The sequence below is a fragment of the Diplotaxodon limnothrissa genome, linkage group LG22 (genome assembly GCF_057381915.1).
Source record: "Diplotaxodon limnothrissa isolate DT_005_m linkage group LG22, D_limnothrissa_male_GT1.1, whole genome shotgun sequence".
NCBI lineage: Eukaryota > Metazoa > Chordata > Actinopteri > Cichliformes > Cichlidae > Diplotaxodon > Diplotaxodon limnothrissa.
The window spans coordinates 24,248,237-24,271,261 of NC_140616.1; the positions used below are offsets into that span (position 1 = coordinate 24,248,237).

General features: G+C 40.4%; 1 protein-coding gene across 1 annotated transcript in view; it reads right to left on the reverse strand.

Annotated features, from left to right (window-relative positions):
* csmd2 (CUB and Sushi multiple domains 2) overlaps nt 1-23,025 on the reverse strand; it is a 284,791-nt gene that overhangs the window by 224,773 nt on the left and 36,993 nt on the right. Inside the window, exon 3 of the mRNA XM_085346642.1 lies at nt 5,643-5,755. Within this exon, the coding sequence (XP_085202768.1) occupies nt 5,643-5,755 (113 nt within the window). The remainder of the gene's footprint in view (nt 1-5,642; nt 5,756-23,025) is intronic.

The window sequence follows — 23,025 nt, forward strand, 5'->3', positions numbered from 1 at the left end:
CACTCATAAAATGTTATATACGTCTCTTTCCCCCCCTAATTTCAGACACCTGCAGTGACTTGCTGAGGAAGCAGACTAAAGAGTCAGACTGCCTGAGTCGTGCAGCAGGGCTGGCTGTGGGTTGCTTTTTTTCTTTCAGTGACCCAGTTGGGAGGCACATTGACTATGCAACAAGACACAGACTGAAGACAAACTTGGCAGCACATGACTGGATAATCATCACAGTACTTTCATATTAAAAAGATGGGGAGGGCGAGCGAGTGATAACATTAGGGAACATGCTACAGAATATGGAAAGCATCAAGGATGAGATTCAAGGTGCAGCAGAAGCAGGAGGAAAACAGGCAATGGTGGTTTGCAAGGACTGCAGCAAGACGCTGAGCGATGGAAGTTCATATTTCAAGAAGTGTTTCTAATGTTCTTTGCCTCCGTCTCTATTGCTACAGATTAAAAAGGAATAAAGACTTTAGAAAGATATGGAGAACAGAAAGAGAGGAATAAGACGTTGGGGAGGGGAGAAAAAAAAGAGTCTGGTGGTTGCTATGGCGACCAGAGGGGAGAGATTCCAGAGTGGTCTCGGCCATTACGCAGTGTGTTGGGGAGCTGGACTGTGCAGCACTTAGGCTTATTGCAGTGTGGGCTGAAAAAGAAGAGATATCTAATATAGACGAGAGGGGCTCACACCAAAATGGTGGCTGGTAAGCACAGTGCTAATAAAAAAAGGGGGTTGAGTACTGAGGTGCTGAGGAAAGCCAATCAGGCTGAGCAAAAAAAGGAAGAAAGAAACAAAAAAGGTTTATCTCATTCGAGAAAATGGGAAGAGATCTAGTGGGTGAAACCAAAACACACAGACACAGTGATGTCCACATAGCAATATATATATATATATATATTAGAGCTGGGCGATATGAGATTTTTTCATATCACGATATGTTTTTTTCATTTCAGGCGATAACGATATCTATCACGATATCAGCCAAATAACTATATTTGTAAGATTTAAATGTGCCGTTGCTCACAAGTAAAATGTGAAATAATCAGCAGCTTGTTTTTATTTAAATATTTATTTCCCATAATAAGTTCAACAGGGCAGATGTACTTAAGGAACATGAGACTTTTTCAGATAGATAAAGGCAAATATTGCAAACTACACAAAAGGCAGCCGCTAAAGCGTTTAAGTTTCAAAATAGAACAAACGAAACAGACTAAATTGTCAATTCCACTTAGAAACAAAATATTAATTCTAAAAATAAATCTTAGTTTGTTTTACAGAAGAACAGACAAAACTGACTAACTTTTGTCAATATCAAATAAACTGAGAACTAAAAGTAAATTCTCAATCTCTCCTTGTTGTATAGCTGAGCTTTTCAAACAGTTTTAACAGTTACTTTAGTCTGACAAAAGCCGAATGACGAATTAGCGCTTCCAGTCAGAGACTGAGGCTACGTCCACACGTACACGGGTATTTTTGAAAACGGAGATTTTCAGTTTTCGTTTTAAAAAATAATCCCGTCCACGCATAAAGGCAGAAATGAAGGAAAACGCTGCTATGAACATGCCAAAGCAGCAGGTGGCGCTAGATTCCTAACCGTGCAGAAATGTTGGCCAATCAGAAGTCTAGAAGCCTCGGTGGGAAAAAGTAAACAAAGCTGGGGCATAGAAGCAGAACCGAGTCGTATGTGTGGAGGGACAGTAACTGTGTGTATATGTGAGCATTTAAACACTGCAGAGAGTAGAATTAACAGTATTGTAGAAATTCATTTCACCGAAACAATAACGTGGCGCACAGTGTGACGCATGCACCAGTTTATTGTATTTCCAGACTTGCTTTCGGCACAATTTACAGTGAGCGCTACTCTGTTTTTTGTCAGACTTGAAATAGCCGAAATACCTTCACACTACAGGACTTCTATGGCTCTTCCGTTCGACAATCTCTCCGGCGTTGGAACCGTCATCTGTTTTCTCTTCGGTCACGCTCGGTTGATTTTTCTAGTCGGCACACTCATTTCCTCCATTACCCGCTGGCTGCTTCCCAAACAAACACACGTGCGGCTTGGCACTTGTGCTGTACGTAACAAGTCACGCGACGTGACGCTGCGGCTGTGATTGGTTCGGCTCTGCGCTACTGAATTTGGATCGGCTGACCTTTTTTTTTTTTTTTTTTTTTTTTTTTAAGAGGACAAGAGCGGCGAGGTCTATCGCGATAGCTTAATTTCTCTATCGAGTAAAAGTTATATCGCGATACATATCGTTATCGTTCTATCGCCCAGCTCTAATATATATATATATATATATATATATATATATATATATATATATATATATATATATATATATATATAGAGAGAGAGAGAGAGAGAGAGAGAGAGAGAGAGAGAGAGACTCACTGATCCCCTCCTACAGCAATCAAATACAAACACTCTGCTAGTAACAAAGCCAAGCTACCATCTTCAGCTAAGAGTGGAGTCATATATAATAACAAGCACAGCAGCTTATAAGACAGCAGCTCCCTGTACTTGCCTTTAAGATTTGGCAAATGGAAGCACAGTTAATTTCAATTATCTTTTTTCTTGATTAAAAAAAATAATCTAAATGTTGTCATCATTCATTTCCATGATTGAAGATGTTTCTTCCAGAAGAAAGGGTTCTCTGGTTGTTTTTCCCCCTGCATATCCTCTACCGCAATATCATTCCTGTATGGCACAGCTGTACTGTAGTTATAAAAACAACAACAACTAAAAAAAACAGCTTATATGGGATATAGAATAGCTAGCAAAGCTATATAAATGCATACATGTTACTGCTTATTTTTATATTTGCATATGTAAATCCAAACCACACTGAATAGAATTCTAAAAAGATGTAAGTTTAAGGTGAAAATCATTTTTCATATTTAACAAGCTGGAATCACAGCAGAGGCGTGATGCAACCAAGGTGCATTCTGGGTAATGCAACCTACAAACAGCTGGCATTCTTTACTTGTGTAAGTTCATTATTCACAAATCTGCTTTCCCTGAGGAAAAGATTACACCTACGACTTGGACTAGAACTCTTATATGGAGGGAAAGTAAACAAAAAAACTGAGAGAAAATGATGGAGATACAAAAAGAAAGATGGATGCAGGTAACATGTCGTTTAACAGGGTGATTATGATATAAACTTGGTACATGAAATACAGTAGCTACACTTAAGATGAGCTTGGCATATAGTTATAAAATGTGCTTGCTATGAGAAAACTGTGAGCTAATCAAATCAAAGCAGGGAAATACCTCTATGCCAGCAGCTTCTGGTCAAACCGACTTTAAACGAAGGGGCACAAAGCAGTGTGTCAGCTTCCATGACTTCTTCCTGCTGTTTCTTGGCTTCCAGGGTAGTTCAATTGCCGAAAAGTCATTTGAAACTTCACATTTCTCTCACAGCTTCCAGGTATGAGGTTGCCAAACATTAAAAAGCAGTGGAAAAGATCTATTGTGAAATATAACTGGGAGAAATTAAATTAAAATGCAAAATCTCTTCATCTCTTCACTTAATGTTTTACACAAAATCTAATAAAAAAAACAGGTCTGTTTCGTGTTTAGTGTTTCATTTGGTCACCGTGGAATAAACGAGTGACCAAGCTGCTGTTAGGAGTTTGCTGATTCTTATCATTGTTAATTTTAATAAGTAACTAAATAAAATCGATCTAAGAATGGAGATTCATTACCTCTAGCCTTTGTACAGTACCAGGAGACACTCCATGTATGCCAAATGGTAAAATGGTTTTACAGGGAAGAGCAGAACAGATTGACACAACTCCATGAAAGGAGGAAGAAAAAGGGTGGTGGCTTCACATCTAAGAAATTAGGGATAAGAGATGCTAAAATTCTGATGTGCATATACTGTGTAATACAGGCCAACTGTGGGTGGTCTCCTGTCCATTCAGTTACAATAAAGCGCTGCTATGCTTTATTTCCTGTATTTTTTACTCTCCAATTAACATTCACTCTAACCTGCAGGGCAGCACCACATGTCAGCTCAACAGGGCCCCTCTCTTTTTCCCTATAGAGGGTCAGTGCAATTGGTCTTGCCAATGTCATGTGAGCTGGGAGACAGGTAATTACGGCGTTGCACTCATTTCCCCTGGTGCTCCACAGGTTTGCTATCGGCTAGCCTCTGTTGTACCACAGCCACCCCAAGATGTGCATTCATTTTTTTCCCTTCAGATCCCCAAAACAGCAAGCACTGAGGCACCATTGAAGGTTTAAAGGGGGCAAATTTACCTCAACTTAGTAGAGTGATCACTGTAACTTTTCCCCCCCTATTATCAAATGTAGCATCGAGTCATGAACAAAAAACGGAGGATTTACAAGGTTGAAGGGAGTAATTTACACAGGTAACATTTATCAAGTTTAAGCTGTTTCCCCCCTAAAAAATGGTCATTTGGAATTGTTACGTTTTTGGTTATTCTTCAAGTAACAAATTCTTATTAGCCCGGTGATTCTTTTTCACAGAATCTAAAATTTGGTGTCCAGAACACGGTCAAAAAAAGGAAATGTATTGTACAGTGCGGGTTTTTGAACGCTTAGCTTTGAGATGTGCTAATGAAAGACTGTAGATCAATAGAATAACAATTTCTACAATCATTTTTGCACTCAGAACTACTGAAACAACAGGGGACCAAGCACTGGGACAAGTTTAATGCCAGTGTCAACACTTAACAAGTGGATTCACGCAGCTTTATTGACATGTGCTATCAGCAGTACAGTTTGTGCATAGGGGTAAACGATTGCTTACAGTACAAAGCAAAAGTAGTTGGTCTAGCAGTGAAACTGTTCAAACTACGAAACACAAAGCATCTGCAGTCTTGGCATTACTTTAGTTGCCAATGTAGTTTTGCAAACTTATTTGCAGCAAGAGAGAGTTAAATCATCCAAGGTCAGAAGCTAGACACGACTGGCAGTCTTGTACCCACTAGTGAGAAAGAAAGATGCAATGTCCCAATTGCCTCCCAGTGGAATTAACAAACAGACTCTTTTATTTGGCTTTACATAGTTACACAGTGTGGTCTTGGGCTTTCTGAGTCTACTGTTGTTGCTCCAATGAGCCACATCCCTGCATTCACAATATCTCAAAAAGACTGACAAACCCATGTCAGGTAATTAGCCTAATTAGTCACTCACTTGTATTTTCTTCTCCCTAGGCTCACCGCTACTCCTACATGGAACTGAAGCGTGCTATCATTAATATCACCTCGCCATGGATCATAAAACACTGTATGTCACCATGATAAAAGTGCTAGCTCTAGCATGAGAATGGACAAATGATAACCCATACTAGTCGGATAGAATGGCTTTAAATTACACTACCAGATGACTGAATTAGTTGAGTACCCATTGGTTATTTTGTACTGCAATGACTCACCCATTTTCAGCCCTTTTGTTACAATAATCAAGAAACTTGTCTCAATAGCAGCAATATCAACAGTGTTTGAAAAATAGCATTATTTTCTAAATTTTCTGCATAAATCGCTCACAAAATACATTTTAAAAGTGACTTTTAGAACTGAAGATTTTTTTAGATTCAGTTTAAATGAAACATCGCATTGAAAGACATTAAAGTAAGCTATAATAGCGGGTATTCTATGAAGATGGAAGTTGAGTTACCTTCATATGCAGCTTTGAATCCCTGCCCGCTGACCGCATAGTCAGAAAGCAGCCACAGTGTGAGCCTGGAGCCCGTACTCACAATTGGTGGAGGCAGCTGGAAGCCAGTTAACCTAAGAACAAGTGGACAGAAGGACATTAACGGTGAGACAAAAAAAAGAAAAAAAATTAAGATCCAATCAATAGCACAGTTGGTTGCAAGGTCAGGTATGAAGCCCACTTCCATCACACCAGCTTCTATTAAGCCAGCTGTTACCTCAGGCATTCAAGGATCACTTTTGTATAACGAGGCTCTGAATCATCAGCAAATTATTAAAATGCCAAGACCTCAACAAGACAGTTAACTAATTTCTTTCCGTCAGCAAAGACACAGTAAGTGCAATCATGTATTCACAGTAAATTAGAAACCCAGCAGCCAGCAAACAGATAGCAAACATACTGTCAAACTGATTCAACAATCATTTCTAATAACCAAGCCAGTAGTTTGCAGATTATTACATATATTACATGGCCATGTGTCTGGTAAAGGCGCTGGTGACTCTTTAAAGCTTTTTCCACTTTCCCCACCAGCTTGGTGAAGCAAACCTGCTTCTAACTATCTATTTATTTTTTAATGTTTTCATTTTAATGTGAATATTTAATGAGTTTTACTTGTAAATATAAATATATCTTTAGCCCTCTTAACCTTGGAAACTGTCCTCCTCCTTCGCAGGACTCCCAATTTAATAAATAAGAAATAAACATATGCTCACTGCTGCGAGTATGAAAACACAGAATATGATAAAATGCCAAATAACACGACAATCAATAAATGATTTGTTAATTATTGTGATCCAGATTTATACACACTAGAACTCTGAAACCTCTTTTGCAGATTGGTGGTTGCCTCGGATTTGTCCGTGTCACACGCCGTGAATAATGCGCATAATACCAAACAATATTCTCTCTCCGAGAATAGATGAGATCGCATAATGCATACCACAACACATATTACTTATGCATTCATGATATTTGATGTTGTGGCCAAGTGGCCCAGGTGCACATGACGCACACACACCCCCGGACCATGACAGGCCACACCGAAGGCAGTGGCAAAACATTGGCAAGGCACATGAATGCACATTTAGGAAGAGTTCTTACATAGTCAACCAGAAAAAAAGGGTATTGGAATAACATTGTCACCTCTGTTGGTGGATCTGTTTATGTAACATGTGGTACAACGCACAAGCATATTTAAGATTATTTCAATATGCCTACATTTAGCCTGGAACGGAGAGTTTTCTGTAATAACAACCAAATTCTATTTCCAAGTGGGCCAATTCTAACATAATTCAGGTGTTTTCCTATCTCTGAACTGATACAGAACAGTGCCTTTACAAACAAACTCTCAAAAACTAAACCAAACTTTCTCTAGCATTGATAAAGTGAAGTGCTAAAAAAGATGAGCTTTTGAGTGTTAAGGAACATCTCGCTTGTGCTGGGCTGGACCCCCTTTTGGCTTCAGAACTGCCTTATTTCTTCATGGCAGAGATTGAGCAAGATTCTGGAAAGATTTAGGTCCATACTGACATGATAGCATCACACTATTGCTGCATATTTGGTGACCACAGATCTATGACTCAAATCTCCCTTTCTGCCAAATTCCAAAGATGTACTGAGATCTGGTGACTGTGGAGGCCATTTGAATTACGTGAACTCATTGTCATGTTCAAGAGACCAGTTTGAGGTGATATGATATATGATCCTGACATGACACGTTATCCTGCTAGAAGCAGTCATCAAAGGTGGCTACACTGTTGTCATAAAGGAATGGACACAGTCAGCAACAACACAGGAAGGCTGTTGCATTTAAATCAACACCAATGCTCAGTTGGTACTAAGAGGTCTGTGAAGAAAATATCCCTAAATCCCTACAAGACAACAACAACACTAGCCTGAATTGGTGATATAAGACAGGAATGATCCAACAATAAAAGCCACTCAGTTAAAATCAAGAGAAAATCAGGAGTATGAACTGCTGACAGAAGACAGCATGGATCCATGTTTCAGTTGTTTTCTGATCCTACCATCTGAATGTCTCAGCAGAAACTGAGACTCATCAGACAAGGCAACATTTTGCCAGTCTTCTCTTGTCCAATTTTGACCAGCCTGTATGAACTGTCCCTGTTCTTTTTTGGCACCCAGTGTGGTTTTTTGCTGCTATAGCCCATTTCTTTCAAGGCTGGATTCGCTGTGCATCTGGAGATACTCTTCTGCATACCTTGGTTGCAACGAGTGCTTATTTGAGTTACTATTGTCTTATTATCAGCTCATATTAGTCTGGTCATTCTCTTCTGACATCTGGTATCAATGAGACATTTTCGCCCTGAGGAATACTGCCTACTGAGTATTTTCTCTTTTTTAGACGTTTCTCTGTAAACCATATGCAGGAAAATAGATCACCACTCTCTGAAATAGTCAGATTAGCCCATCTGGCACCAATAACCATTGAAAGTCGCTTAAATCATTCATTGCATGACACCAGGCAAGGCAGTCAACTGCTTGGAGCCCCATGCCATTTGGGGGACCCAAAGGGCTGACAAACTTTAAACTTCTGTTTAAACCTAATGACTAATAGATCCAGAATGTGCTAAGACAAAATATCTCCCACACCATTACACCACCACCACTAGTAGGAACCAAAAACTAACTTTGTATCTTAATTTTGTTACTGGCAGCCTATCAGAAAAAAGACATAATTTGATCTCCTTGACATGGGCCAAAAACTTATGGTAGGGCAGGCATAGACATTTGAGGAAACTGGACAAGTGAAGACAGAAGACAAAAAAACATCTACAGCAAATGAACAGGATATGCATATGAAATATGAAAAAACTCTGTTTTTCTTTTCATCTTTTCCTGGTTTGGGGGATCTTATTAAAACTGATGACATTATGAAAGCAGATAACTATAATCAGAATTAGATTTACAATGCAATATAATCTACAAAGACAAACACGCTGTGCAGTAAAAGCATACCTGGAGAGAAACACAACCCCGACCTGAACATTACTGAAGCAGTGTGGGATCATCTTGACACAGAATATAGCAAAAGCTCACTTCAGTTACTAGCTGTAGCCAATTAGCGAAATAACGAAAAAAAAAAACCATAACCTTGTAGCCAGCAAACCCAAAACTCTGTTGGGAGCATGCACACATTGTATTTACTGCTTTCTGTATCATAAGATACAAGCTAGGTAGCCATTATATACAAATAATAAAATATAAACCTACTGACCTCAGTAATTTATTTAGTTATAATCCAGACTTCCCCAACTCCAAATCTATTTTTGTGGTTGTTGTTGTTGTTGTTGTCCCCTCCCTTCCCACCCCAAAATTTAAACTAAATAGTTTCACTGGTCGATATTTGCTTCCTGATGTACTTGCACAACGTGTGTATGGTTCAGTGCCCCCTGGTGGAAAGAAGGTAAAACTGTATTTTATACTTTCTTTTTTGGTTTATCAAAAACTACTTCCAGGGGTATTTTGTTTGTTTGTTACCAACACAAATTAAAAGGCCACAGTTTGCATTCAAAATATACAAATGTAATAGTGTCAGATAGGAAAATGTCAATGTAAATGACATTTTTTCGCCATCATATCCATGTAAGGTGAAGATTGAACCATGTGAAAAAAAACCCAAATCTATCAAAACTTATGTACTTCTGTTGCTACTTCTTTTGGACATTTAACCTTTCTTATTCTTCAACTCTATGACTCTTTTACACCATTTCCCTCTCCATCTGTGCCCATACAAGCTGCTCTGAATGGCCCGGCATGTGAGTTGCTGTAGATGGTAATTCTTGTAGATCTGTGAAACAATCCTCGCTTCTGTTTTTTTTAAATTGATTTATTTTATTTAACTCACAACTATGCACTTCAATCTGCTACTGGACTTTCTGGCTCGGCTTTTGCACCTTCTGTTCTCACTCACAAGTCTGCCATGCGCCTACTGCTTGACAATATACTCGACATTGAGGGACGGAAAGTTGAGCTTTTTGTAAATCTCGCAAATGAAGTGAACAGAAATGCTTTTAGAAGCTCCCACTCCGAGGTCTGTTTGAGCGGACATCTCAAACTGAGCACACACAGGTTCCCCTTGCATCTAGATGCAAAGTATCAATCATTGTTTGACTATAGTGCACCTAAGTGAAAATAGTTTAGATAAGTGAGCCTTGTCTTATTATGGCCTGCTTCCAGCAGCACTTTTGCAGGTTGCGCTATTCAATCAGTGTTTACCATCCACACAACAGAGATGCCCACATATGCATGCTAATTAAAAATTAAAAATCCAGGTGTCCATTGTGTCCATTGTTCATTTGTGGCCAGTTACCACAGACTGATTAATCTGCATACAGTAATGACTGTGTGCATGCACGCGCGCGTGTGTGTGTGTATACGTTTTACATCCCTGATTTACAGATTCTAATAACAGAATATGTTGCCCACCTAACTTTTAGCTCATCCTTGAAGTTTCCCTTCAATTTAAAACATCCTCTCTCTCTCTCTCTCTCTCTCTCTCTCTCTCCCTAACTCACTGCCTGTGTATCCCACTCTTTACAATCTATTACATTCCCTCACTTTTATCTCTTAACATTAAGAGAGGCCTCTGTGTTTCAACTAATCCTTAAGTACCACACCAGAGGTGGGAAAATTGCAAAACACCAGAACTGGAGGGATGTGTTGGACCAAAAAAAGGTGGAGAGGACTTTATTAAATGTGTGATTTCACTCCTCTCTGTGCGACACACATAGGGGGATATCAGCTAAATGATGGGACACATGTTCATGCAAATGGCTCCTTCGCTGACCGCAAATTGACTTGGAAGGCAGCCATCTTGGTTCAGTAGGCAGGGCACTGCCGTGAAAAGGGGGTTTGACAGAGGGTATCATGGAGCAGCTAGAGAGGGGAGCAAACTGGCCTCTTGCATAAGGCAGAAATGTCCCTGAATCATATTTCCAAGCTAAGGGAAAAGAAAATGGATACAGTTGGGAAGCACAAAGAAGCTGACTTCACAAGCAGAGGTAGATTAAATTTTGCAGTGTGATATGGGCTGTGGCAATCTGAGGAATGCAGCTGCTATTGTGGGCGGGGGGAAACAGCTGGGGGATTGCCTGTTATCAAGGAAAAGATGCGAGATATGATTGCAACCGAGCGATACAAAAGAATGGATTTGCAGCACAGGTATCTCAAGTGAGTGGTAAAGTGACGCAGGGAGGATGAAGGAGAGTGAGGGACACGGGAGGAGAGAGAGACACACACAAAAGTTAAGAAAAATGACGCTGTTATGGGAAATCATTGGCTGCTTCTATTATATGGAATGCTGAGTAATATCAGAAATTAGGTCCTCCCGTGGAGAATAATAGGCGTGTCCGTGCATGGCTGCATCCAAACAGAAGAATATATGCTGTGTGTGTAAGTGTTTACATAAGCTCTCGTGTGTGCGTGCATATGTGTGTGTGTGCGTGTGTGTGTGTGTGTGTGTGTGTGTGTGTGTGTGTGTGTGTGTAGGCATGGAAAAGAGCAGAGGTCTATTAAGAGGGCTTTCCACCTGACTGGCCTCAGCATCATCTCAATGAAGAACCTCTGCTTCCAATTATCCCACCACTACCCACGGGAGCGAGAGCAGGAGAGACGGACAGATGGAGGATGGTAGACAGGGTAAATGTGTAAGAAAGATGGCTGCATTGAGGAGGACTGGAGACGCTGCGATGAAAGAAAGGCCCGCTGAGGAAGACGGGCAGAACGCAGGCTGGCATGGAAGGCGAGAGGGGCGGATGCAGACACCTCAACAGCCATGAGATGGGCTGAGGATGAGGTAGAAACTCCACGGCTAATACAGGAGTCACAATTAGGGAGACGTGTGAGCACACACGCATGCTGTTTTTAATCATTCAAATTTTTTTGAGCGGGCATGTGTGTGTGTGTCCTCTAAAAGAAAAATTAATGCATATTCACAGCTGTAAACCGACAGGGACTAAATCAGGTCATTCATCCTTTAATCCTATGCACTTTGTGAATGCGTGTGTATGTGTGTGTATATATATGTGTCTGTGTGTTTGCAGGGTGGAATGTAACTACAATGCTGATGCAGCTTATTTTCTCCCAGAAGGAGGGAAGAGGGAAGATAAAAAAAGAAGGAAAAAATAGATACAGCAGCAAGATTTTGATGGCTGAGTAGAGGGGAGACATTAGCCAATAAATGATGGGTGGTAAGAGAGAGACATGGGAAGGAGGGAAGGAGGGAGGGAGGGAGTTGAAGTGCAGAGAAAAGAAATAGGTGTGTATTTCTACACGTGTTTGTGAAAGTGTGTGTGTGTGTATGTGTGTGCGTATTCTTTCTATACGAGACCCTGTGCAGCTATATCTTGTCAGTGGTCAAGGCCAAGGGCTGATGCTCTCCTGTGCTCTGTAAGCTCTAACTCTCCACTGACTGCCTATCACACTAAAAAGCAGTGCTTTGAACTAGTGCCCTACCACTGCAAAACACACTCACACACACACACACACACACACACACACACACACATATATATATATATATATATACATACATATATATATATATATAAAACACCCAGCACGCCCCTGCGGGCGGTTTATCCTTCAAGCTCGGGTCCTCTACCAGAGGCCTGGGAGCTTGAGGGTCCTGCGCAGTATCTTAGCTGTTCCCAGGACTGCGCTCTTCTGGACAGAGATCTCCGATGTTATTCCCGGGATCTGCTGGAGCCACTCGCCTAGCTTGGGAGTCACCGCACCTAGTGCTCCGATTACCACGGGGACCACCGTTACCTTCACCCTCCACATCCTCTCGAGCTCTTCTCTGAGCCCTTGGTATTTCTCCAGCTTCTCGTGTTCCTTCTTCCTGATATTGCTGTCATTCGGAACCGCTACATCGATCACTACGGCCGTCTTCTTCTGTTTGTCTACCACCACTATGTCCGGTTGGTTAGCCACCACCATTTTGTCCGTCTGTATCTGGAAGTCCCACAGGATCTTAGCTCGGTCATTCTCCACCACCCTTGGGGGCATCTCCCATTTTGACCTCGGGACTTCCAGGTTATACTCGGCACAGATGTTCCTGTACACTATGCCGGCCACTTGGTTATGGCGTTCCATGTATGCCTTGCCTGCTAGCATCTTGCACCCTGCTGTTATGTGCTGGATTGTCTCTGGGGCATCTTTACACAGCCTGCACCTGGGGTCTTGCCTGGTGTGATAGACCCCAGCCTCTATGGATCTTGTACTCAGAGCTTGTTCTTGTGCTGCCATGATTAGTGCCTCTGTGCTGTCTTTCAGTCCAGCTTTGTCCAGCCACTGGTAGGATTTCTGGATATCAGCCACCTCCTCTATCTGCCGGTGGTACATACCGTGCAGGGGCCTGTCCTTCCATGATGGTTCCTCGTCTCCCTCCTCTTTCTTGGGTTTCTGCTGCCTGAGGTATTCACTGAGCACTCGGCCATCTTCCCAATGTGTATGTGTATGTATATATATGCATATATATATATATATATATATATATATATATATATATATATATATATATATATATATATATATATATATATATATATATATATATATGCAGAAGCAATGAATGGCTCTAGTTAAATCTGCTGTGTATATTTTTAAGGCAAAAGAATATATCTTAAAAAAAAAGTTGATATAGTTGCTGGATTCAAAGCTGTGCCCACTGAGCACGCCTGTGTATGACTCATCACTAGCTCTACTTACAATTTATAAAAAGCCTGGTGGAAGTTAAAATGGCACTTCATTCCCCCCCCCCTCACGCACACACACACAATTTGACTCCCCCGCTTAACAGGCAAAGTTTCACATGCAATTAGACTGCATCTCTATCAGCCTTCTTTCCCTACTTGTTGGGCGAGCTGTAATGTACCCCGTCACTTTGCCCAAGGGCATGATCTGGCCTTGATAGAGCTGCCTTCAGCTCTCTCGCTTTCAGTTCAAATTCTTGGCATTTAACGTGTATTAACAGTAATCATAGTGGATTTGCAGGAGCTGACACTTTTTTTTTCATTTCTGTTAACCACTAAGTTTTCTGCCCGTTTAGCCTGTTAATTTCAGCTTAGCCGCAAAGGTAAGAGTGCATCAGCAGCATCAGCGATTTGGAAATCTCACACACAGCTTCCCCAAAACACATCAATATTTCAAACAGGGCTGATGTCTTTTTTTTTTCTTTTTTTTCGACTCAGACTAGTTCTTCCCGTCTCCATCGTGAAGAAAGAATGGGGCTGTGGCGCGCAGCTGATCATTAATATTCATACGTGGGTGACATCACAAGGTGTTTGCGTTTCGCGGCGAAACGATAAGGGGTGAGGGATCCTCTCAGAAGTGCCTGATGCTAAATGCTGATGGCGAGATAATCAACCACAGTCAGTTCCAGCTAAAAGACAAACTGCAGTGAAGTCATTAACAAGCTGGTGTCTCCAGAGAAAGAGAGAGCAACAGTGTGTGTTAGAGAGAGAGAGAGAGAGAGAGAGAGAGATAGAGGCTGATAAGAAGGAAACGCAGTGGAAGAGAAGGTGAGAGGAGGACTGAGATAGGAGTGGGAGGAGAAAATATTAGCAGAGACTCGAGGAGATTTGAACAGATGAAGTGCTCCAGAGAAAACAGGAACAAATAAATAGAAGTGTATGTGTGTGGGGAGGGGGGGGGGGGGGGGGGGGGTGTTGGCTGTGAAAAAAAAGATAAAATGTGAAAACCTTTTTTTTCCAAGCCCGGGGGGGGGGGGGGGGAGTGTGAGGAAAAGAAGTAATGAAGTAATGCAATAATGAAAACAAGTAAACTGTTTAAAGACTTTAAAGAGTCATATAATGCTTTTTGGACTGAAAACAAAAGAGGTGGTAGACACACGACTTCATCTGCACACAATATCTCAAGTAACGACCAGAGCTGGAATAAGGGATGAGGGAAATGATGGATCGTCTTCATTTTTCAATCTACCTATTACAGTGTGTTATTAAGACTTTTATACAAACTTGGACCCATGTGTTTACTAGCACTAAAGCATCTACAGGTCATGGAGTGCTTTTGACTGGTTTATCTAAACGTTATATACACTTTTTAACAGTGTATTTACATTCTCGTGTTATTATCTGCATCTTCACAGCTTTGTTATGTACACCTTGCTGGTACTCAGTATTAACTCGGTTGTTACTTAGGAGGCAGAGCAGGGCATCTACTAATCTGAAGGTGGGTGGTTCAATCCTGCTCCAGTCTGCATGCCAAAGTATTTTTGGGCAAGATATTGAAACCCAAGTTGCTCTCCAGTGTGTTTCTAGGAGCATGAATGTTAGCTAGAATGGGTGTGAATGAGGCATGTTGTATGAAGTGCTTTGAGTTCTCCGATGGAATAGAAAAGCAATACATAAGAACCAGTCCATTACTATTTAGTAGGCTAGACCCCATTTTACCTTCAGAATTGCTTTAGGCAAGGCAAGGCAAGGCAAGTTTATTTGTATAGCACAATTCAACAACAAGGTGATTCAAAGTGCTTTACAGAGACATTAGAAACAAGAACAAATAAAAAGCATGATTTAAAATTGAATAAAACAAGCAAATAAACTAACTAACTAATTAACAAACAAACAAACAACAGTATATAAAATCAAAACAGATAAAATCAGAACAGTAGATAAAATCAGTAGTTAAATGTAAGTTTTGAAATTTAAGCTTAAAGTGTGGATTTGGTGCTTTATTCAAATGCAGCTGAGAACAGGTGAGTCTTCAACCTGGATTTAAATAAACTGAGTGTTTCAGCTGATCTGAGGCTTTCTGGGAGTTTGTTCCAGATATAAGGAGCATAAAAGCTGAATGCAGCTTCTCCGTGTCTGGTTCTGACTCTGGGAACTGATAAAAGACCGGATCCAGATGACCTGAGGGATCTGGATGGTTCATACTGGGTCAGGAGGTCATTGATGTATTTTGGTCCTAAACCATTCAGAGCTTTATAGACCAGCATCAGAACTTTAAAGTCTATCCTCTGACGGACAGGCAGCCAGTGTAAGGACCTCAGAGCTGGACTGATGTGGTCCACTTTTTTGGTCTTAGTGAGGACTCGAGCAGCAGAGTTCTGAATGAGCTGTAGTTGTCTGACTGATTTTTTAGGTAGACCTGTAAAGATGCTGTTACAGTAATCAAGCCTACTAAAGATGAATGCATGGACTAGTTTTTCCAGGTCCTGTTGAGACATCAGATCTTTTATCCTTGATATATTCTTGAGGTGATAGTAAGCTGACTTTGTTATTGTCTTAATGTGTTTTTCTAAGTTTAGGTCTGCATCCATCACTACACCCAAATTTCTCGCCTGGTTTGTGGTTTTTAGATGTATAGATTGAAGTTCTCTGGTGACCTGTAATCGTTTTTCTTTGGCGCCAAAGACTATTACCTCAGTTTTGTTTTTGTTTAGCTGGAGAAAATTGTGGCACAACCAGTCATTGATTTCCTCAATGCATTTACCAAGAGCCTGTACAGGGCCTCGGTCTCCTGGTGACATTGTGATATATATTTGTGTGTCATCTGCATAGCTGTGATAGTTTATTTTGTTGTTCTTTATAATCTGTGCCAGTGGGAGCATGTAGATGTTAAACAGAAGGGGTCCCAAGATGGAACCTTGGGGAACTCCACATGTGATACTTGTCTGCTCAGATGTGAAGTTACCTATTGATACAAAGTATTTCCTGTTTTCTACGTATGTTTTGAACCAGTTTAGTACAGTTCCTGAAAGACCTGTCCAGTTCTCCAGTCGTTTGAGTAATATGTTGTGGTCAACTGTATCAAATGCTGCACTGAGATCCAGTAAAACTAGGACTGACATTTTTCCACTGTCTGTATTCAGACATATGTCATTAAACACTTTGGTCAGAGCGGTTTCAGTGCTGTGGTTCTGTCTAAAACCTGACTGGAAGGCATCGTAGCAATTATTCTGTTTTAAGAAGTAACTGAGCTGTTGGGAAACTGCTTTTTCAATGATCTTACTTAAAAACGGGAGATTTGAGATCGGCCTGTAGTTGTTCATTTGTGTCTTGTCAAGATTGTCCTTTTTCAGTATAGGTTTGATTACAGCAGTTTTTAGTGATTCTGGAAACACACCTGATAATAAAGAAAAGTTGACGATCTGTAACAGGTCTGACTCTAAAGTCTTTGAGACCTTTTTGAAAAAACTTGTTGGCAGGACATCTAAACAGCAGGAGGAGGAGTTCAGTTGACCTAAGATGTCCTCCAGGTCTTTGCTGTTAATAGGTTGAAACTGTTTGATGGTGTTTAAACAGTTTTTTGGTGGACACAGTGCATATCCTGGATCTGCTGTTGATGTACCAATTGCTTGTCTAATTTTTTGGATTTTTTCAGTGAAGAATTTGGCAAAGTCATTGCAGGCCATGGTCGAATGAAGTTCAGCTGCCACTGACACAGGAGGGTTTGTTAGCCTGTCAACTGTAGAAAATAAGACCCGAGCATTATGGCTGTTTTTAGTGATGATGTCAGAGAAGTAGGACCTCCTTGCACTCCTCAGTTGTAAATTATAATTGTGAAGTTTCTCTTTATAGATGTCATAATGAACCTGGAGGTTTGTTTTTCTCCATCTGCGCTCAGCTTTCCTACACTCTCTTTTTTCATTTTTCACCAGTGTGGAGTTTCTCCATGGAGACTTTTTCCTTCCAGAGATAACCTTCACCTTAATGGGAGCAATAGTGTCCATTACATTTAACATGTTAGCATTGAAGCTATTGACGAGCTCATTGACTGACCCTCTGGGCAGGTCAGGTGTTAATGGGAAGACCTGGTTAAAAATTGCACTACTGTGTTCAGTTATACACCGTTTTGTGATCACTGTTGTTGATATATTTGTGTGGGCTGAGATTTTACTTTCAAAGAAAACACAGTAATGATCAGACAGGCCCACATCAGACACAGTAACCTTTGAAATGCTCAGGCCTTTGGAGATCAGTAGGTCAAGAGTGTGTCCTCTATTATGTGTGGCCTCTGTTACATGCTGAGTCAGCCCAAAGTTGCCCAGAGTGTTACTCAGGTCTTTAGTCCCTTTGTCCTGAGGGTTGTCCACATGAATGTTAAAATCCCCAGCAATAATTACACAGTCAAAATCAACACAGATCACAGACAGCAGTTCACTGAGGTCATTAAAAAAGTCTGTGCAGTATTTGGGAGGCCTGTAAACATTAAGAAACACAACTTTGGATGGGGCCTTCAGCTGTAAAGCCACATATTCAAAAGACTTTAATTCGTCATGGCAGAGCTTCAGTGAAGTGCTAGAACCATTTAGAGTCCACACTGGTCCATACTGACGTCACAGCATCACGCAGTTGCTGCAAATTCCTGAAACAAATCTTTCCTTCCACTTCATGCCAAAGGTGGATTGCAATCTGTCAACTGTGGAGGCCTTTGAGCACAGTGAACTCATTTTCATGTTCAAGAAACCAGTTTGAGATCATCTAAGTTATAATACTGAAAGCTACCACCAGAAGATGGGTTCACTGTGATCATAAAGGGACGGAAAGGTCAGCAACAATACTAAGGTCGGCTAAAAGATACTTGGTATTGAGGGGCCCAAAGCATGCCAAAATATCGCCCATACCATTACACCATTACAGCAGTCTGAGCAACTAAAGCAGGATGGAGCCACACTTTAATGTTGTTTGTGCCAAATTCTGAACCTAAGATCTGAATGTCGTAGCAGAAATCAAGTCTCATCAGACCAGGCAATGTTTCTGCAATCTGTTGGGTCATTTTTGTGACCCCATGTGAATTTTAGCCTCAGTTTCCCAGCATGGTCTTCTGCTGCTCTAGCCCATCTTCTTCAAGATTCCACTTTCTGTGCATTCACAGTATGTTCTTCATACCTTCTTTATGACAGTGGTTACCTAACTCACTGCCTTCTAGCCTTTCTCCTCTGACCTCTTAAATCTACAAGGCATTTTCACCCAGAGAAATGAGCGTTGTCTGGAAACCACAGAGATAGTTGTGTGAGGAAATCCCAACAGATCAGCAGTTTGTGAAATACTCAGACCAGCCTGTCTGGCAATAACTACCATGCCGTACTCAAAATCACATAAATCCCCTTTCTTCTTCATTCTGATGCTCAGCTTGAATGTTAGCAGGTCATCTTGACCATCACTACATCTCTAAATCCACTGGGTCATTGCCATGGGGTTGGCTTAACAGATATTTACATTAACGAAAGGTATACCCAAAAAAGTGGACTTCCCCGAACATCATTTTGATTCTTGAACTCTACTAATATAACTTTGCATGATTTACTCTGATGATTCTTTGATGCCCTTCAGTTCATCCTCTGTGAGAAGCAAGCCATTTAGGCTCATCTCCTGTTTAAGGCATCTTTCTTCTGATTGGCTGAAAAGCAGGTGGGTGGAGCTTTATTAATCACAGCTAGAGTTAAAACCTCATGCTGACAAACTTTGGTGATCTTTAATCTAAGCACCCACCACTGTAACAGCATATGACAGAATATTGGGGAAAAAAAGCAAAATGTGTCCATTTTAAATAAATGTCAGAAAAGGGAAGTGTTTAAAACATGAATCACAAATGTGAATAATAATGTAATATTTCTAGCTGACACACTCTCCTTTGCAAATAACAGTCTCAATAACTAGAAGCCTTAATAAAGAATTCTAAAATGAACAACAAATGCACTCCGACACAGGAGAAGTAAAAAAACACAAATGAATTCTTTGCTCATTCATTCCCCCTTTGTAGAGACATAAGTCAATTACACTTACAGCACACAAATCAAGGCTGACAAATGGAACAAGGTGACGTTCACACGTCCACCGTGTTTTCCCCGGGTCCGCACAAATCGCTTTGCAATAATCCTCAGGCCAAAAACAATTAGTGATCAAATAAAACGAATGCAGTGTTGTGCAGTTCTCGCTCCTAGGAGAGTGACAAAGCTAAGTGGTAGCCCTGAGATATGCTGTTGTTTACTGGCTTGTGCCAGCCAGCAGTGGTGTGAGCCTCTCCTTGTGTGCATATATGTCAGTGGATATATAGAAATTACGACACGCCGTGACGAAGTCAATGATCCAGGAGAGGGAGAAAAAAAAGACAGATTAAAGAATTGCAAATGAAAACAAACTATAAAAAGGTTATTGCACATTTTAGTCGTACTCAGCTGCAGGGATGTTGAATTCGTTTCAAATGGTGTGCCACATACAGTCCATCTTGATCCTAAGTGGGCCAAACCAGTGAAACTTCCCTTTCTGTGAGCATAAAGAAGTTTAACTACACATTGAATCCCTAAATATAAGGAAAGGAAGGGCAATTTCAACAGTATTTCTTAGTTTTCTATAAAATGCTGCTGTAGTAAATAAAAGAAATGTATCAGCATGACTTAAATTGCAAGGAATGTGTGAAATTACAGGACTAAAAAGGTTTCTGTGAATTCACAAAAAATATGCAGCTTTGTTGTTGTTGTTTTTAAATGTAGACCAATTGTATGAAAAAAAATCTATAGCAGATCATAAAAAAATAGAAACTCTTCAGTAATTTAATCGTTACTTAATTATTTGTTGTATTATGAATGGCCATTGTGGAGATCTTTATCAGTAGGAGAGGCTGCAAAATTTATTAAAATACAATTAAGTCCAAAATTTATGCCCTCCTTATTTTCCAAAGCCGTCCAGTGGGTCAGATTAGAGTATTTGCCATGAGGATTCTGTCCACAGGGCTTTATGTTTATACTAATAAGTATTGGGTTTATGTATATGTATTATCTATGGCTCTAATAATATACTAATAGAGGCACAGTTTAATGCACTGCTCTAAAAATGACTATCCTTATGTTGTTACTGTTGCTGCCATTGGCAGCAGTAATCGCTGTTGCCCAAACACTCATCTAATGCTTTGTGAATGTTTCATTATGCCTAAATAAGGTTGTATAATGCCTGGTGCAAACAAGATCAAATCATGCGTTGGTGAGTCAGCCTCACAAGCATCAAGATTTTTAATGTGTAATACGCAGATCAGGCCAAGTGTAGTAGCAGTAGGAGTGAGGCTTGATGAGGAGATGTATATGAAAACAAAAATGTGTCAGCGCTGCACTTTCCAGAACCGCTCGAAATCGCATTCAAATGCAGCCATTTGGATCTTTACAGATGTTTAGCAAACATGAGGCTTTTCACTTGTATGCTCATCTCATCCTCTCTCTGCAATTTAGTGGTAGTTTTTTTTTTCTCCCATCAGTTAAAGTTGAAGCACAACTCACATTTCACTTCAAGTCCTGAAATTGGGTTCATGTTCAATTTGCGTTTGGAAGAGATTTTTAACCAAGTGACTTCCCATCCACACGAATGTCATTTTTGTGTTGATGTATTGATGCTGAAGCAGCATTAACGGTTGCTAGGAGAAGTTCACATTTTCTGAAGAGAAAATAAAACCCCAACTTTTTTTTTTTTTTTTTTTAATTTTATGAATTAGCTCGCAACAGCAAGCATGGTTCATTCTCATCCACATGTGGTGCTGCTTTTGCTGCCTCTTTTTTAACTTATGTTGCTCTTTCATGAAGAGATCCCCTCCTCCAGTACAAAGCTCAGAGGGAACAATTACTTTCCCCATATACATAACAGAAATAGAGTTGGCATACCATCAATGGGCATTCATCAGACCTATTTGAGTCCCAGAATGGATCTAAAACAGGAGCAGGGTTTAAAGGTCTAAAGCTTTAATTGGTAAGTTTCACTTAAGAGAAATCTTCCTACTAGGAAATGATATTTTATACAACAGTGTGCTCTAACTGGAAAGGTCTTAGGTAAGGACCTTTCCTGTACAACATCACAGTATTCCTGTGAACAAATCCCCATTCATGAATAAATGTTTTATTTTATTTTTTTTCCCGCTTCATGACTGCGGTGAACAGATTCTTGACCTCAAACCCATCCAACATCTTTGGAAAGAATTGGAATGCCTACTGTTAGAGAGAGTCCTTGTCAGCCAACATCAGTGCCTCATCTCACTAATGCGTTTGTAGCAGAATAAAAGCAGATCTCTGCAGCCAAGTTTCTCATTCTTTCCAGGACAGTGTGGACAAATTTATCAGGTTTTTAGCCCCCTGTCTTTTGGGTTCAGATGTTCAGCAATCATATATGGGTGTTGCGTTCAAATCAAAAGCATTGATTGTTGATAAATCACTCATGCTGAAGACGCCCTCTGGGCAGTTGAGTGATTGGCATAATTTTGCTTTTGTACAGGGTCGCAATGGATGTGAAATGAACCAGTCAAGATGTGATTATAAGACTTTTAGCTCTATTCGAAGGAGTATAAGCAGAGCAGGCTCAAAATAATTGGCCAAACTAACCAAATTTTAAATCCCAGGATTGTTTTTAAGAATTAAATGCAAATTCTTTGCAGTCTGTGACTACCTGAAGTCATTTCTGGCCCTTTGCGAGGCATTCAGTGCCGCTACCTTCAGTTAATGTTTGCTGCTGATTCATTCTGCTTTTAATTTTATCTTTGGTACGTTAAAAGCACGCTTGATTGAGGTCGTCTACTAAACCTGTTAATGTAGCTTCCATTTATTTACCTGTCAGGCAGTGTTTAAGGTCACTACAGCGTTGCTACATGGTTAAATCATCAATGAACATTGGTGAGCCATTTCTACTGGCATAAATACAATTCCATGCCATGATGTGCTTTCTGTCATGACCTCTTCCTTTCCTCGATGTTCTTCTTGGTTTCATTTGTCTGTCACCTGTCATTTAGGGGTTTTTTTTTGTTTGTTTCTTTGTTTGTTTGTTTTGTGAAAATGAAATTATCTGAAAAAATTAGCTCCCAAAAGTTACAACCAGTATATTTGTTAAATCTGCTGAATTCAATCTGAAGGTCTAGGCTTTAATAAGATATGTCGCAGAGGCAAAATTACAACAATTATGTAACTGTTTTAAAATGCACATTGAACTGACTTGATATTTAAACTTCCCCTCTAGTTGTGATCATCAATTCCCCACTAAGTCTGCAGAGGGAAGCCTCTAATAAAATGCAGAACACGCTTGGGAATAAGATCTGATTAGCCAGCAAGGCTAACAGGGACACAGTGACCAATGGAGCGCCCAACCAACGCTATTGAATTTCTAAACATCAATCTTCTTTTGCTTTTGTGGCAAAGATGATCAAAAAGCAGCAGAGAGAAATGAGACACTGGGAGAAAAAGAGAGTGTGTATGAGTGCGTAATAGAAAAAAGAAAAATACTGGATCCAGAATTAGCTGCAGGCTCGTACAAACATTGTTCATATGCCAGTCGTCTTATTTCTTGGATATTGTCAACGACCTTCCCTTTAGTTGTTTTATGCC